The 16,364-nt window shown below is 45.2% G+C and overlaps 2 protein-coding genes across 3 annotated transcripts; both read right to left on the bottom strand.

The window, feature by feature from the left end:
- Positions 1-97: 97 nt before the first annotated feature.
- LOC119163834 (uncharacterized) lies at positions 98-15,560 on the bottom strand. Of its 2 annotated transcripts, none has more exons than XM_037415899.2 (7): positions 15,360-15,560; positions 9,853-10,038; positions 8,352-8,426; positions 8,130-8,249; positions 6,951-7,034; positions 6,803-6,863; positions 98-520 (listed from the first exon to the last, which is right to left on the bottom strand). In XM_037415899.2, the coding sequence occupies exons 2-7, from the start codon at positions 9,944-9,946 to the stop codon at positions 187-189; spliced, it is 768 nt and encodes a 255-aa protein (XP_037271796.2). In that variant the 5' UTR covers positions 9,947-10,038; positions 15,360-15,560; the 3' UTR covers positions 98-186. The 2 variants fall into 2 exon arrangements, with proteins under 2 accessions (XP_037271796.2, XP_075729777.1); XM_075873662.1 differs by lacking the exon at positions 15,360-15,560 and adding an exon at positions 10,930-11,060.
- LOC119163833 (uncharacterized) lies at positions 11,160-15,366 on the bottom strand. Its single transcript, XM_037415897.2, has one exon. The coding sequence runs from the start codon at positions 15,277-15,279 to the stop codon at positions 12,769-12,771; it is 2,511 nt and encodes an 836-aa protein (XP_037271794.2). The 5' UTR covers positions 15,280-15,366; the 3' UTR covers positions 11,160-12,768.
- Positions 15,561-16,364: the final 804 nt, after the last annotated feature.

The following is a 16,364-nucleotide window of genomic DNA, read 5'->3' as shown; positions in this document are numbered from 1 at the left end:
AGCTCGAACATCTCTGTGTTTGATGATGGTGTCCCCTTCAGCTAGATGCACCAGTGTAGCACGTACGTAAAATACTTGGCAGTGAAACAACTGCGCATTGTGAAATGATAGTGCTTGTTTTCTTTAAGGTCGCTTTAATGTAAAGTAACACAAAATGAAGGATCTGTAGCTATTTTTCCTTGTAGCTCAGACATCTCTGTTCTTGATGCTGGAGTCCCTTTCGGTCGGAGGCTCCAGCGTGGCATATTCATGAGACACTTCGAGCAGGTGGTTGGCAAATTCCAGGTCGGATATGATGTCGGGATTCGAGCCGCGATGATGCTTGTTCCTGTGTGATTGGGTCCATTCGGGCTGGCCGGAGATGCGGCTGTGGAAAAGAGCTGCCGTGTCGCTGGTGTCGAACGTGGCCAAACTGTCATCTTCTTCGTCGTCTGGTGTCAGTGGCAGGGACCGTCTACCCTGCCGCTTTGCCGGATGCAGTCCGGACGCGTAGCTCGCACGAAGGCAGGGTACTTTTTTCCTGGTTTGTGGGAAAGTACGAGCTTTAACAACAGGTGAAAGTTGCACTAGGGCGTCAGCTGTGAGGGTGCACGTGGGCTTTAGCGCTTTCGTTTTTCCGTTCTAACGTGCACCTAAAATATTAAGTGCGCCACTTCTGGCTCTCTGGATTCAATCATATGCATATGCACCAGAACCTAATGAAACCTTTAAAGGGACGCTAAAGGCAAATAATGAGTTGACATGCATTGTTGAAATGGTGCTTTAGAAAGCTTGTGGTGCTTTTTTCGTGCCAAGGAAATGCTTAACCCTTTGGTGCCCGAAATTTCCTTTCAATGAACAACACCAAGAAAACTATGGTATGTATAAGGAAGTGATAAAATATGTCAATAACGTTTTCTGAAAAAAAAAAAAAATGACTATTTATAGGCAGGTAATGAGTTGTTGCTCCTGAGCAACATTGGGCACACTTGGTACTACTTATTTATTTTTACATATTGCAGCCTCAATCAGGCTATTGCAGGAGTGGAAAAAAAAACACGAACAACAGAAACAAATCAACATTCATGAGCAGGCTTCCGAAAATTCTTGAAGTGATAGCGAACGAACACTTCTGGGCAGCATATTCCAGGTTTCTATAGTTGAAGGAAAGAAGCTGTATTTGAACACGTCAGAAGTTGAAATGTTAAGGGCATGGTCACTCCTCGTAGAAAAAGGTCTGGAAAATTTGAGATATGATTCTAGAGTGCTTAAGCGAAAAGAATTAAGTTGTGCAAAAATTTTAGGCATTCAACTTGGCGAAGCTTCGCAGGTGTAGTGAGACCTAGCTGTGAAAGGAAATTTTTTGGAGAAAGCTGCCTGTCATATCTCTTGCATATAAAGCGCACAGCTTTTTTTTTTTTTTTTTTAACAGATTCAAGTTTGTTCATGTCACATTCCTTATGGGTGTTCCAAACCACACTACCATATTCAACAATGGGGCGAATAAGAGTTTTGTAGGTAAGCAGTTTGGTTTCCTGAGGAGCAAGACGGAGCGTACAATGTAAATAACCTAAACTATTAAGGGCTTTGTTACATGTGAGATCGATATGTTTAGACCATGATAAATTATCTGTCATAAGAATAGCAAGACACTTATATTCAGACACCTTACACAGACTAACGTTGTTAAAACCATAGTCAAAATCAACGGGCATGAATGTCTGGTAAATGACATAATGACTGTCTTAGAGAAGTTAATATTCATTTCCCAAGATTTAAACCTGCTATAAAAATTGAAAAATGAATTGTTGCGATTGGCATGATCCAGTGGAGATTTAACAGCATGATAGAAGATGCAGTCATCTGAGAAAAGGAGTATTTTCACATAAGTGTGCAAAGGGAGGTCATTGATGTAAAGTAGGAATAAGAGGGGTCCTAACACAGAACCCTGAGGAACTCCTGATAAAACCGGCATCGAATGCGAGTTAGTATAATTGAAGCACACATATTGTGAATGCTGCAGAAGAAAGTCGGATATCCAGCCAACAATTGATGCATTCTTCAGTATGACAAACAATTTGTGCAATAGTTTAGGATGAGGTACAGTGTCAAAGGCCTTGGCAAAACCGATGAATATGGTATCAACCTGGTCACCTATGTCTAAAGAGTTGCTGATGTCATGAACGAATTCTGTCAGTTGAGTAATGGTGCTAAAATCACATCTGAAACCGTGCTGGAAAGTGCTCAAAATATTGTTGGTTTCAAGAACTCCGTGATTTGTTTAAAAATATGTTCTAGCATTTTACAAGAATGTGCTATTAAAGAGATGGGTCTATAATTGCTTAATAAGTGAGGATTACCTGATTTAAATAAGGGAAGGATGGAAGCACGTTTACACGAGGATGGAAGTGTCACTGACGAAAGAGATTTTTTAAAAATAAGTGTAAGATATCTGCTACACCGAACAGCGTATCTAACTAGGAAAGCTGTCGGGATGCCAGTGGGGCCACATAATTTTTTGGTGTCTAAGTTTAAAATGAGATTGAGTAGGTCCTCAAGTGACACGTCGACAATGCCAGGATGAAATTCAGAATGAAAAGCAGGAATGTCCGAGTTGTCAGTTGTTGTTGAATGCTGAAGCAATTATCTCTGGATGAGAAACTGCAACATTGTTAATTGACATTGTGTGCGATGAAGAACCAGATGGTAGGATAGCCTTCCAGAATTTACGGGGATTTGCTTTCATAAGCATCGGCAAGATAATCTCGTAATAACGTTCTTTAGCAGCCTTCATTTTAAAGATAGTTCTTTTTTAGTGCTTCCATTAGCATCGGCAAGGTAACCTTGTAATAACGTTCTTTAGCGGCCTTAATTTTAGCAGATAGTTCTTTTTCAGCCCTAACGAACTGTTGAAGCTTTGTCGAGTCACCAGAGTGCTTTGATCGACGTAGTCTGGCCACACGACGTGACAAATGTAAGATATTCCTAGTCATCTAGGGTAGGTCAGTGTTAGTTTTCTTTGTTTTCAGAGGAATAAAACGATTGATACACTTACAGACAAGGCTTTCGAAAAAAATAGATAATGTATTGACATAACTGGTAGGGCTTTCCTGCTCAAATTTTCGAAAAGAGTCACAAAGGGCGCCGGTAATTACTTGATCATCAGTGCGGTTAAAATCACGAAACGTGCAGTAAGTGTAACGGCATTCTGGGACGATACCAGAAACTGAGAACAATACAGAGTTATGATAGGATATGCCATCAATAATATCGCACATGGAATGCCTTGCTGCAGTAGCGGCCTGGAATAAGGTGTAGATGCACGTTGCACCATCCAAGATTGAAATTTAAATGTATACATCCTAAAATTTTGGTTGACAGGTAGCCTAGAAAAAACATTTCAAAGCTACGAAATAGAAAATATATTGTCATTTTGTATAATAAAAATGATCTTTTTGTATTTATTATCGTGTAAATAAAAAGGGCACCAAGCCACACAGACATTTTCATAGAAATAAAGTTTTTTTTTTCTTTTTTCTATGCTGGACTGATCTGCGTGATTGGTCTGGGAGTAACACAGATGAGGAAGAAGAAGATGACAGGAGCGCTAACCCGTTCTTGGCAATGATATATTTCTTTCTCTCCCACAATAAAAGCATTGAATTTAACAGCTCCGCACACTGTAATTTATTATTATAGAGTCTCCCCATATGTGCTTGTACTCCCATATATGCCCAATGTAGCTCGTGAGCAACAACCCATTTGGTATCAAGATTTCTGTTATGTAACTTGTAACCAAACTAATCAGTGTGCTCATAAATGTTCTACAATGCCTTCTGAGTTATTGTAGGTATAACAGATGTCCTGAAGCATCCTGTTCTGCAGTAGTCGAATAAATTTCCTTCCGTGTGCTGAGCCCTTTTGTCGCACCTGTCAGACGCTGTAACAAAACTACAAAAACGTGATGCATTTATATTAACGCATTTTTTAAAGCTCAAGATGCTCCGTAGTATTTGTCTCTTACCACTTATAGGGCCAGAAAGGTAACGTAGCAGGGTGTGTATGCTGAAGAAAATATTTTTGAGGTTGTTGCCCCAGAGCAACAGCGGGCATCAAAGGGCCAATTGGAAAGTAAATCCTGTATGAATTGTCCACGCGCCATAACATGCCGTAAGGACAATTCAAGCTGCCCACCCCCAAATTGGCTTTTCGGCGCAGCCATGCCTACCAAAATTTACTTGCTTTACTACCTGAAAGCTGGAGAAATGGAGCAAGGGGCCTTAATGCAGCACAAACCGGCAGAAACCAAACTTGTGTCGTTTTCAAGGGTAACGCCAGGGATTCCCTTTTCTCCATGAATCAGACTGAAATGCACTAGTTGCATTTTATTCTGTCTTGTGCTTAAATGTTCTTTTCTCTTGTGGCTAGCCTGAATGCTTGCGTTTAATTGTACTGGAGCCCTACTTTGTCATTGGTTTTTTGTTCTAGATTGTCCCATGCGGTAGCGCAAATCACGAGCTATGTTTACCTTAATTCCTCTATTGTAAGAGCGCAGCTGCGCATTGACATTTTGAGATTGTTGACATTTTCAGACATTCTGTAGCACTGACCTTTTGCTCCCACATGAAATGTCGTTTGGCTTTAGTATACCTTCGAGTCATTAAAGGCGCTACACTTTGCGTAAATGTTTCAGGAAGTTTGGTTCACTTGACCCTCTACATGTATTTTTGTTGCTTTGAATGTCCAGACAGATGCAGACAGCCTTATAAGTATCATTGCTAATTATAGTTCCACTGTACTTACTTGCTTGAAGGGTCACTAAACTGTGAATAACATGTAGTCGGAGCGAAAGGTTAACACCCGAGAACACCCGAGAACAAATGTGCCTTAGTTATTGAAATTAAGCCAAGTTTAGGATTCGATATGCACCACCAGTGGGATATTATGAAACAAGAGCTCAATGACATAACAGAGCCTCAATGCAACCAATAGCTAGTTCTGGGCCCACTCAAGATACGAAGGAAGATTGCAGCAAACTAAGAGGCGGAGTAAAACGTGACTCGTGCATTTCTGTTCGTGTCAAGGGAAAAAGAACCCTTTGATGTTACCCTTGAGAACGATGCAGGTTGCATTTTCACTGGACCGTACTCCGCAGCGCCGACTATGGGGCTATAGAAGGTTGGCAAAATGAGTGGTACATGACGGGGTCGCTGTTGTAGGGTGGTGGTTTGAATTGCTTTGAAAATACACAGATGTCTAAAACGAGATTCTTATTTTTTCGAACTATCATAAAATGCCGAGCAAGCGCGTCTGTTACGGTGAAGAATAATTCGACCAGATATGCAAGGAGGGCGGGCGCTCACTCGGTCCTGGACCAGACATTGGCGCTTATTTCTGATCTCTTGAAAAATGGAGGGGCCGCTTGCCCGGCATTTTACTGTAAGCACCTCTTTGTCACGAAATAAGCACTGCAAGGTTTCTTAAACGCTATTTCAACAAAGTACGTTGACGTAATGTTTGCCTTTATTGTCCCTTTTATTATGCTTACACTTAGCTCATTGTTTACGAAAAATCAAAATTTAGAAGTATTGAAAGCTGGGTGAGTTAGTAGGAGTTGACTACGGAAAGTCTGCTTCTCTTATGCCTTTGTAGTGTGCGCCCTGTAAGCTTTTCATTAGAATGAATGAATCGGTAACTTTACTTAGTGACTCCGGCAGAAACTTTGGGCAGGATGGGAGAAGAGAGGAAAAGGAAATTGGAGTTTATTGCTTATATAACCATTGCATCGTTGAAAGTTGTTAAAAACGTCATCATCTGCTTGTTTGAGCCAGTGATGATTGGACACTGGAGCTAAAAAAAAAAATGCTTTCAGTTTCCCAAACTTTCGCTGTCATACCCATAGACGGTGTTCATATGTTGAAGAATTCTAGTACAGATACGAGAACTGCATTTAAGACGCTCACGTTTTTACTGTGCAGCCTGGTGACAACTGAAAATCGTGGTTTTAAGCAAATTGTTCTGCAAATGAAGAGTGTTTTTATCTTCTAGTTGTGTAGGATTTTGAGCTCTTAATAAACGTAATTTCTGTTTGAAAGTGATCTTAGGTGTGAATTTCTTTGATGGCGGGAGATTCCCCATGTTACAGGTATTTCAATTCTATATCTAGAATATAGAATGTTTTGAAAAATTGTAGGCAGAAATTTTGCTTGGAAAGTACAAGTGTAAGAAACAAGGGAACAAGCCTGTGTGACAAAAGCACTCTTACTTATAGTGCATTTGCACTACAACGTAGTTCCTGAGAGACACAAGTATTTAAAGTTGGGCTTTGATCTGGTTTTTACTTATAGTGCATTTGCACTACAACGTAGTTCCTGAGAGACACAAGTATTTAAAGTTGGGCTTTGATCTGGTGCCATGAAAACAAGCATATGCGAACGCCTGGAACATGCAATAAAGAATTCTCACAGATTTGTGCAAAAATATATTAACCAGCATTGACTCTGGACCAGGCCCACAGAGAGGGTAGGTGCCTTTCCTCGGAATTGAGATGGAAGGTGGGGGGGGGGGGGGGGGTACCAAGCATAGATAATGAAATTAGGTGTTTTTCACGACCCACAAAAAGTGCTCCCCCCCCCCCCCCCCCCCAACTCCAAAAAAATTTCCTGGCTACAGGGCCTGCTCTGGACACATGACAAGTAGCCTTCCGATTAGAATTTGTGCAAACATTTGAAGTTTATGTCACATTTTGTTAAAAGCGAGTGCAACATTGGTGAGTTGCGAGACAGAAAATGTCGTTAGTACTAAAAAAAATCGGTGCAATTACCTTTTCCAGAAAAGTACTGCTGCCAGTATTGCTGCGACGGCCATTACTGGCAACGTGGCATCTGTATGAATTGACAAAGTAGGGTTAGGAACAAGTGGGTGCAGCGGCGTACTTGTGTAAGGTGAGCTTAAAATGCATAAATACTTGCATAAAATGAGCCGCCATGAAAGCTTCCCAGTGGTCACTTGCTGCCGCGAGGATGCTGCACGTCCAGATGTTTGCGGTAACAGATCTAAAAAAACCCAAGTGTTTCGTCCGCCATTTCACATTGTACATATTCAAGTTGCCTTAATGTTATGAGAGACGAATAAGATTTTTATCATCCTCTCTTATGGAATGTAAAGGATTAGCCTTGAAACTAAAAATTGATGGGTTTCTCTCAGTGGCAATGTATGGGTGCGAGTCCCAGGCCCAGCAAAAATTAGAAAAAGGCTGTACTTCTGCATCTATCTCTTGGTGTCAAGTTGTGAGAATTCAGGAACTGCCAAACGGACCTGTATCTTAATTGTCAAAAAAAGTTAGCCTTAGCTTTCTTTGGAAGCAAAGATACCAAGCCTAAAGTTCATTTGGTAGCATTATGCCAGCTACAGTTTCATCAGAGCACAAATGAATGTTGTACGTGGTTACAACCTTAGAAAAATCATCAGCTCTGCACACAAAAACCACAGGTCCTCCTCTACACCGTTGAAAGACAGTCGTGCCAGCTGGTTTTTGCTTGAGCCACGGGTACTTTTTCTTGACTAATGTAAATTCTACATATGTAAAGAGTTGAAAGTGTGTTGTTATTACCGAAATATTATGGTTGACTGAGCACGTATGTCAAAATCTCCGACAAAACTCGCCAGGACGTTCAACCTATGCCAAAGACGCAAACTTGGCTTGTATGGGAAGGTCAACTATCAAAAATGTTCAAGGTGCTTGACATCGCGAAAATGCGTTGGCACTATTGGATGACACACTTATGCAAATTCTGTCTGGGAGGGACAGTGGTGTGCGGCAAAGCTGCCATTTTTTTTAGATTGTAACTGAAAGTGGAAAGTAGGACAAAATGAGGTAGACTGTGTAAAAGATAGATGGCATTCTTAAAGTCGTAGAAAAACATCCAAGCTTAAAGAGCTTGCTTTAAAAAGGTCTCTTGAGCATTTAAGCTAAAAGCAGCGCTATAGTATTTAAAAACAACGCACAGACGATTCCTTCATGTCCGATACTTTTACTGCCGGACTCTTCTTTGAAACTTTGGCGGTATTTTGCGAGAACGGGGTTTTTTTCTTGTGTTTAAGAATATCGGTCTATATAATGAGATATCTGCTCACAGAACGTTTCTTACCCATCTTGTCTACGTTGTCGTTGATGCGAAATATGGACACTTCGCACAGTTCAGTTACGCTATGTATGTCGACGCCACGAACCTTCGCAGAAAGCTCTCCGCCGTAGATCCACACGTTGCCTGCAGCAGGCGATTAGGTAACGATCGGCTTAACACACCGTAACCACTTTGGTCGCATTATTTTTAACGTGCGACACAGCTTGGCGTAATTCGATTTCGCACCTTCTAAGTCGTCCTTTTCGGCCGTGGGGAATCCATTGCTGTTGTCCACGAGCAGGTAGTACACAACGTTCGGTTCTGGAAAATGCGTATTGTTACAGTGTGACATTTATGTCAAAATGGTGACAAGAGGGTAGGAATGATGCGCGGCAAACTTGAAAGGACAGGTCTATTGGCAGTCTTCATCTCGCGCATATAGTAAGGTGCCAATAGTAGTTCAGTTCTGGTATAACTCATTGATAGCCTAGTGTATTATGCATACGTAAAAGTATTAGGATGTGCGAATTAAGAAAACATGTGCGCAAAAAAAAGGGTAGGGGCAAGTGCAAACTCGCACTGTTTATTCAGAATTAAAAGCTCCGAATATTAAAAGTGGCAGCATAAAAAACGCACACGCAAAATAATCACATGAGTAAATACACATGCATATCCCTTCACTCTACCGATCGGGCCGATAGTGCGGTCCCTCATGTAAGCCGTTTCCTGCTTTGATATAGCGAGAGCTTTCCAATTTATTCAGTGCTTTTGCTGATGAATAAACATTTTGAGTTTGTGCTGGCCACCGTATTTTCTTGTGAATGTGTGTATTTGTTTGAACACGCTAATAAAACTAATACTCCCATGTAGTCTAATGTTGATGAAAGTGGCATCATAAACTTCCTCAGGGGTATTCATCAGCTTAATGTCACAATGCCAACAATTCAATTGCAGGAAAGAAACAGCAGATGCATTGCCATGTGCAAGGGAAAGCTCTGTGTAGACTGTATTTCTTCACCCGGCTCACAAGTTAGCTGTGTTAGCTTATTCCATGTTGCCAACTCGCAATTGGTAAAAGCATGGTTACGAGAAGCTATTTGAGCAATAGCAGACGGAAATCTCTCTTTCCAACATTTTATCGCATGCCACCTATACCGCGCGAGGTGCTAAGATTGGCTGAAAATTCAAAAGCCTAAAAGCCACAGTTATCAACAATTATTGCATTAAGCAGGTAAGTTTACAGCAGATGATAGGAAGGAACTTAAGCCATGCGATGTGAAGATTATTGCCCCTTATTTTCTACATTTTTTATCTGTTGTTTCAGTAATTAGAGAACAGCTTGTCGACCAATCACCTGTTGTCATTGCCGCTAAATTAAACATTAGGATGTCGCTGTATGCTGTAGTGAGGACTATAAATCAACTTTCGTTATTCATGGTTCTTCAATGTGAAACTGAATCTAAGTGCACAGGCTTTTGTGCGTTGCACACCCATTGATAGGCCGCTGCAATGACCCTGGATCAAACATGCGATCTCGTTCTTCGCCACGCACCACCAATCGCTGAGCCACCACTAAAGGCATCATCATCGTTAGTAACCGAAGGCAGCAGAAATACTGATAATGAATGGACCTCGGCATTATACGGCCAACATTACGAGACACAAAGCAATATCTGCAGGTTTGCTAATGGCACTGAGGAAAGCCAGGAATACGTTGAAAGAGCCCCGGCAGTTATTCATTTCTCACGTGGTTTTGACACGACTCTCACGAGTCCGATGTCTATGGGCGGGTCGAGGAAAAGTCGTACGGATGCTAATGTCTCGTTCAGCTCCAACGGCATTGAGAAGCAGGTGCCGTCATCGGCATCCCAAATGCGAGTCGTTTTGTCGTTGACCAGGTCGTCATGACCGAGCACCACCAGGCTGTATGGTACTGCAAGGTGCCAAGTTGAAAATAATTTTAAAGGGTATGGCACCAGGCTTGTTGGTATGACTTAACTAAAGTAGCAAAGAATGAAGACAAAGTGCTTCTAATTTATTTATGCTATTAATCTCCACAAACTCTCTTAAAATGTTTCTGCGTCTCTTTAACACTACCACCACAATGGTAGCGTAGCCTGCTATAATAAAGTTGTTTCCATTTAATGTAACCTACCTGCTCAGGTTTTCATAAATTAAAAGACAGAAGAAAGCATAGTTTTGGTGTTTTCGCTCATTTTCCATGCTGCCTTGTAGTCATGAAAATGTTGGCTAACGCAAGTGAATGTGACCCTTCGTTCCTACAATCCATTTCGATCTACTCTATGCTTAAAATGCATGCAATAAGTTGTGTGCAGGGTCTTCGTTGAAAAATTTCACCAATATTTGACTGCTCATGCCCAAGTCACGAATTTATGACGCATCCCTTGGCCCACATATTTCAACTTAATGCATACAGGCCCATTTGTGGGACTTCGTCACAATACTACAAAGAAATCAACTCTGATCATATATTCAAACGAATGACCATGTGGGATTCTTCAACCTGAATATGTTAACCACTAGCTGTTGGGCCTTACTGTAATGCACAAATTTGATCCCAAGACATAGGCATATCAGGACAATCTCCAGAGGGTGCAAGAGCTTCAGTTGGTGTAACAACTTTAGATTTGCAGCAGTAGATGCTCAAAAAAAACTCCAATGAAGACCTTGACCAAACTTCGAATGCCAGACCTGCATTGAATGTGTTCCAACACAACTGATGTCCCGTCTCAAAACTTGATACACAGTTCAGCCAATTGACATCTGCAGACGATATTGTTGTAATTAGGCAAAGCTTTCTTACCACCCAGCGCATCCACCACAGTCTGCGAAGTGAAGTGCGCGAACACCAGCAAAAGCACTAGCAACATCGCGGGCTCAGAATGAACTGCCTACACAAATTGGCCTGCTGCGAGAACTGGTCGCGATATCGGGCTGTTCATTTCCTTGGTGTGCACGGGCGTCTTCCTGTCAAGGGTAAGATAAGGGCAGCCTAGACGAAACACGCACACCAAAATGAGACAAGACCATGTGTTGTGTGTAAGAACGATCATTTATTCAAGGTCTGCTAGTAGATGGGAAGTCCGCCGCTGGAACGCACGTGCACAGGTAGCTGAAAATGAAACTCATGACGAATTAATAGCACTGCACTCTAATTAGATGTCCCCTTCCCCACTCGTTACACAAGGCTACATTAATACTAATGCCCTTAATCAGGTCTATTTGCAGCAGTTAACTGCCAATACTAAACGACACTAAGGACTGTACACATGGGTTTACCGCGCACAATTTGCAGAAAGCACTATTGTACAAGCAAATGAAAGTCTGGCTATACTTTCAAAATGTTTATTTAGAAAAACAAATGTGAACAAGAGAATGGCACACATCTGTGACACATGACAGCAAAGGCATTTTTTTTAAATGATAAGAAAATGATTTTGGAATTTTTTACTTGATGAAACATGCAAAATTTCATTGAATAGGTGGGTACAAGGTGATGCAAAATGCCTTTGCCGTTCCAGCACACCAGCGCAATGAAAATGAGGCAACGGCAATGCAAACAATGGAAACAACAACCATTACCAGTGTGTGTGATGCTGAAAGAAAATGCGGAGACCTAAAAAAAAAAAAACAGAATGCTAATGGAGGAAGTTTGCAATGCTGACTCTCCGACAATCCTTTCTGTGTCAAAATGAGAGACGATGCGGGTGAAAAGGCTCAGAAAAAAAGTGCGCAAGCATTCCACGTATGTCGAGAGCAGTGATGAAATGTGTTGACCTCCGAGGTGCCGCGTCTGGTACAATGCTTTTTAGAAAAATTCAAATTACTGAATTTGCGAATTTCTCTCGGGTCAGAAGCTTATACAATATTGAAGATGCATCACCCGATTCTTCAGATATTTCTTTCCCGCACACGAAAAACGTAGAGAACCTTTGGTCGACACTTTGCATTGCCCAAAGTCTTCAGCAGCATTTGGGCATCAAAAATCTCTCTGCCTCGGGAATTTGACACATTTTGAAATGTGATGGCAGACTTTTTTACAACTCCGGTTTGAACTTGACAGCCAGTATTGCGGGAATAACGATACGAGGCATGCGATTCCATCTCAGCCTAGAAAAGTCTTCAGTTTGCGACAGCACATTGCCTCATTCAGGGAACATACATTTTTCTCTGACGCGGTACAAGTCGATACACACTGTGAAACATATGTTTGTCTCGAAACATCTTGAATATGAACTGTTGCACAAGCGAAGCATTGTATACATTCCAACAGTTGTCAAAACTGGGGCGCGAGATTTTTCAATCTTACATCATTTGTCTCGAAACATCTTGAATTTCAACCTGTGTGCAAGTGACGCAACGTTTACATTCCAACAGTTGTCGAGATAGAATGGGGCGCTAGCAGATTTTTGTTTCTCAATACTACACTTTTTTTCTTTCTCTCCCTTCAGCTTCTTTCTCAATGTTGACCACACAAGCTTGTCTGACAGTGCCTCAATAAACGACAAACAAAAAGCTAAACAATACAGATGGCGGTGTTTTTCACATTCCTCAATGACTGACATGCTTGCTGCTAAAGATTGCAGAGACAGAATGAGGCTAAATACCGCGAGTCATCGTCATGCTGAGGTCTGTTCACTCTTCAGTACCGCCTGACACCGCCACCTCCTCCCATGTACCGATTTCCAGTGCCACCGAAGCTTCCACCACTGCCAATACCAGAGTGGGCCATCATACCGGAGCCGCCGGCTCCAGAGCTGTAACCTTGCGATCCCTGACCCATAGAACTGCCACCTAAGCCGCCACCGCGTGCTCCTACGCCTCCTGCAGACCAGCGGTCTGGCTGAGAGGACCAAGATTGGTGGCCCGAGTCCGGCTTACGGCCGTCTGCATTCCATGAGCCGCCAACGCCAGACGATGAGTAGCCACCGGCTCCTCGTCCACTGGAGCTCCAATGATCGCCAGCTGCCGCGGGCCCACCTCCGAAGCGGGCCCCTCCACTACCGTATGCCGCACCACCAGAGAAGCCTTCTTTAGATGGAAAACGGGGTTCCATACGTCGCACTGGGGGCGACTCGCGCGGCACACGATCTCTGGGTGGCCGGCCACGAAACTCTCTGTCACCACTAAAGTCACCGCCGGGCCGCTCAAAGCGCCGGTCGTCTCTGTCTGCGCCACGGTCATAGTCCCGTCCTCCGGGACCCCCTCCCAAGTGGGGCCTTTTGCGGTCTCTCCAGAAGGCGTCGCCGCCGGCAGCATCCACGCCCCCGCGAGCAGGCCCGCCCAAAACACCGGGCTCCTCGTCGTACGGTCTCTTCACTGGACGCCGCATGAGGGCGTCTGCGGCACCGCCTCCGCCAAAATCAGCTGTGCGCCCAATCTTTCGTTGGCGCAGTTCTTCGCGCTCACGCTGGATGCGTTCCCGCTCGAGTCGCTGCTTCTCGCGCTCAAGCCGCAGGAGTTCCAACCGCTCGCGTTCCAGCTTCTCGCGTTCCACACGCAGGCGCTCTCTTTCACGCTCGATGCGGAAGGCCTCTTCGCGCTGCCGGCGTTCCAGCTCGCGCTGACGGAACGAACCGGCGTCTTCGTTGCGCCTGAAGGGCTCGCGAGACTCGCGGTAGTCCCCTCCAGCCATGCGGCCGCGGAAGGGTCCTCGGAAGAAGGGCCGCCTGAGGAAGGGGCGCCTGAAGCCACGCACCGCCCTGAAGCCTCGGATGAAAGGTCTGAAGAAACGGCGCCTCGCGAATCGCTCTCGCGAGTGGCTCCGGCTTCGCCTGCGCTCCTTGTCATCCCTGTGCTTCCGCTCTTTACCCTTCTCGTCCTCGTCGCCTTCCTCTTCTTCCTCACCTTCCTTTTCTTCTGCCGCTTCCTCAGCCGCCTCTTCTTCCTCGGCCTTCTCGCCCTTGTCCTCTTTTTTCTCCTTGGTGTCAGCGGCGGCCTTCTTTTCAGCCGCTGCTTTTTTGGCGGCAGCCTTCGCAGCCGCTGGCTTTGCCTTGACGGCTGGCTCTTTGCCTTCCTTGGCGGCAGGCGTGGTCTTCGTAGCCGCGGCGGCGGTGGCCGCTCCGGTCGTCTTGGCTTCCGACTTGCGCAAGGCGCCGCCGGGCTCGTGCTTCGTGCACTCGACCGAGATCATCTTGCCGTGAAGCTCAGTGCGGTGCAAGTGCTGAATGCACTTGGTCGCTTCCTCGGCCGTGCTCATGGTCATGAAGCCATAACATCTCGCGCCGGGGGTCTTAGCGTTGGTGACGATCTTTGCCGACACCACCTTCCCGTGCTTGCCGAACAGGGCCTTCAAGTCGGCAGCCCGAGTGGTGTTTGCCAGCCCGCTCACCCACAGGTTGCGCATGGGCTCAGCGGGCGTCTTGGGAGTGGTCTTGACCGCCTTGCCGGCTGCCTTCGTCTTAGGCGTAGTGGCCTTCTTGGGCTCCGCTTTGCCACCTTCGGCGGCTTCCTTCTTGGCTTCAGCCGCCGCCTTTTTCGCCGGAGTCTTCGCAGCCGCGGCGGGTTTCGCCGTTTCCGTCGTACTTTCTTTCGCGGCTTGGTTCTCTTCCTCGATATCAGCGTCCAAGTCGTGGTTATCGTCCGCGTGCACAATTAAGGCCTGCTCAGCCTCGTGACTAGCGTCTTCGTCCTCTTTCGAAGCCGAATCCTTCGCGTTCTTTTTGTCGGCCTTCGCGTCACCGCCCGCCCCGTCACCGTCCTCTTTGGGGTCGGCTTCGCCATTGTTCAGCTTCTCCTCGCCGCCTTCGCCATCGTCCTCCTCTTCTTCATCGAGCGTCTCGATCTCGGGCTCGTCCTCCTCTTCAGACTCGCCGCCTTCGTGCGCGTCGTCATTGCTCTGCGTCTCAGACTCGGCATCGTGGGCTAACTTTTTGTTGACGCGCTTGGTGACGGTTTTCTTCGCCGACCCGACGCTGGCTGCTACCGGCGTGGCCGGCTTCACCGGCGTCGGTTCAGCGGGCACCTCGAACTCGTACGTCTCCGCGTCCTCGCCTTCGTCGCGCAGCGCGTGCGTCAGTCGTTCAATGAGCGCCGCCTTCACGCCCGTCTTGTCTAGTCCACGTTTCTCGAGCTCGCTGCGCAAGTCTATCACACGAAGCTCCGACATGGTTTTCTTCGTCGTTAGGCCTACGTTATCTGCCGTGGGAGCCATCTTGGCTCGTTGTTCTCGACGCCCGAAGCGCGCACACAACGATCACGGAAAAAGAAAGTCGTCAACACGTCGGGACGCACCTGTTCCGAGACCCAGAGGCCGGGAGGTGTAGACGTCGCTCGTTTACGGACAGTCAGCGGGGCCGGACACGAGCACCAATTCAAACATACATGCACGACCGACAGCTCACCAACACTCCACGCACGCCTCGGCAAAATGGCGCGGCGTTCTTATTCGTCGCACAGCATGATTGGTCGGTGCCGTTGTCAGAGCCGGGTGCAAAAGTAGAGTGTACTAGAGTGTTAAGTGGCGTGACCGCACCTCACCGCCTGATCCCTTCCACGTTGCCAGCAGCGGCGGCGTTGCAGTCGAATAGTACTGAAAGCCGCGTGCAGGAACTGCTATGTGCTTCGGCTCCTCCGTCGCGCTTTCTTGATGCATATTTCTGCGTACCTGCCCATCATTCATGTCTAGCGCATAATGCCATAGCTGTTGAAGTATGACGCGCCAATCCACTGAATTTGAGCTCCATAAAAGCCCTTGTGTAAAATAAAGAATAATTCAGAAATGCTGTATCTTATACTGATTTCTTCTCTCTTAACTCTTTCTTCGTTGGTTAGGTGTCTACAATTTACAGAATAACTGAGCCGATTTATTGTAAGTTAGCGGTGCTCAGAAAGCTGTGAGATTAAAAAAACAAATACTGTGTCACACGCACGCAGAACCAGATAGCCATAAGTAAGGAGGGGAGAGGAAGGGAATCAGAACCCCCTACAACACAAAATGTTTTCGTAATTTAACTTTTTAGGCTATACTAAAATATTTACACGCATTCACAGCGACCACCAATTGCCAAGGTCAGGTGTTCTGCTGCACACCCCAACTCCCTTAAAAAAAAAGAAATCCTGGGTAGTCCTGCGCCAATAGTTTACAGTTGGCGAAGCTGATGATAGCGTGTCTCTACAAATGCGCACTGTAGATTTCACCTTTTTGACAGTATGAGGTCTCAAAACTAGTTCAAGTTTAATGTGGACGAGAAATGCACCGCCTAAAAATAGTAGCTGTACTAAGGGGCATTGCATACG

The sequence above is a fragment of the Rhipicephalus microplus genome, chromosome 9 (genome assembly GCF_043290135.1).
Source record: "Rhipicephalus microplus isolate Deutch F79 chromosome 9, USDA_Rmic, whole genome shotgun sequence".
Classification (NCBI taxonomy): Eukaryota; Metazoa; Arthropoda; class Arachnida; order Ixodida; family Ixodidae; genus Rhipicephalus; species Rhipicephalus microplus.
Note: the sequence above shows the minus strand (reverse complement) of the source record. Positions and strands in the feature narration are given on the sequence as shown.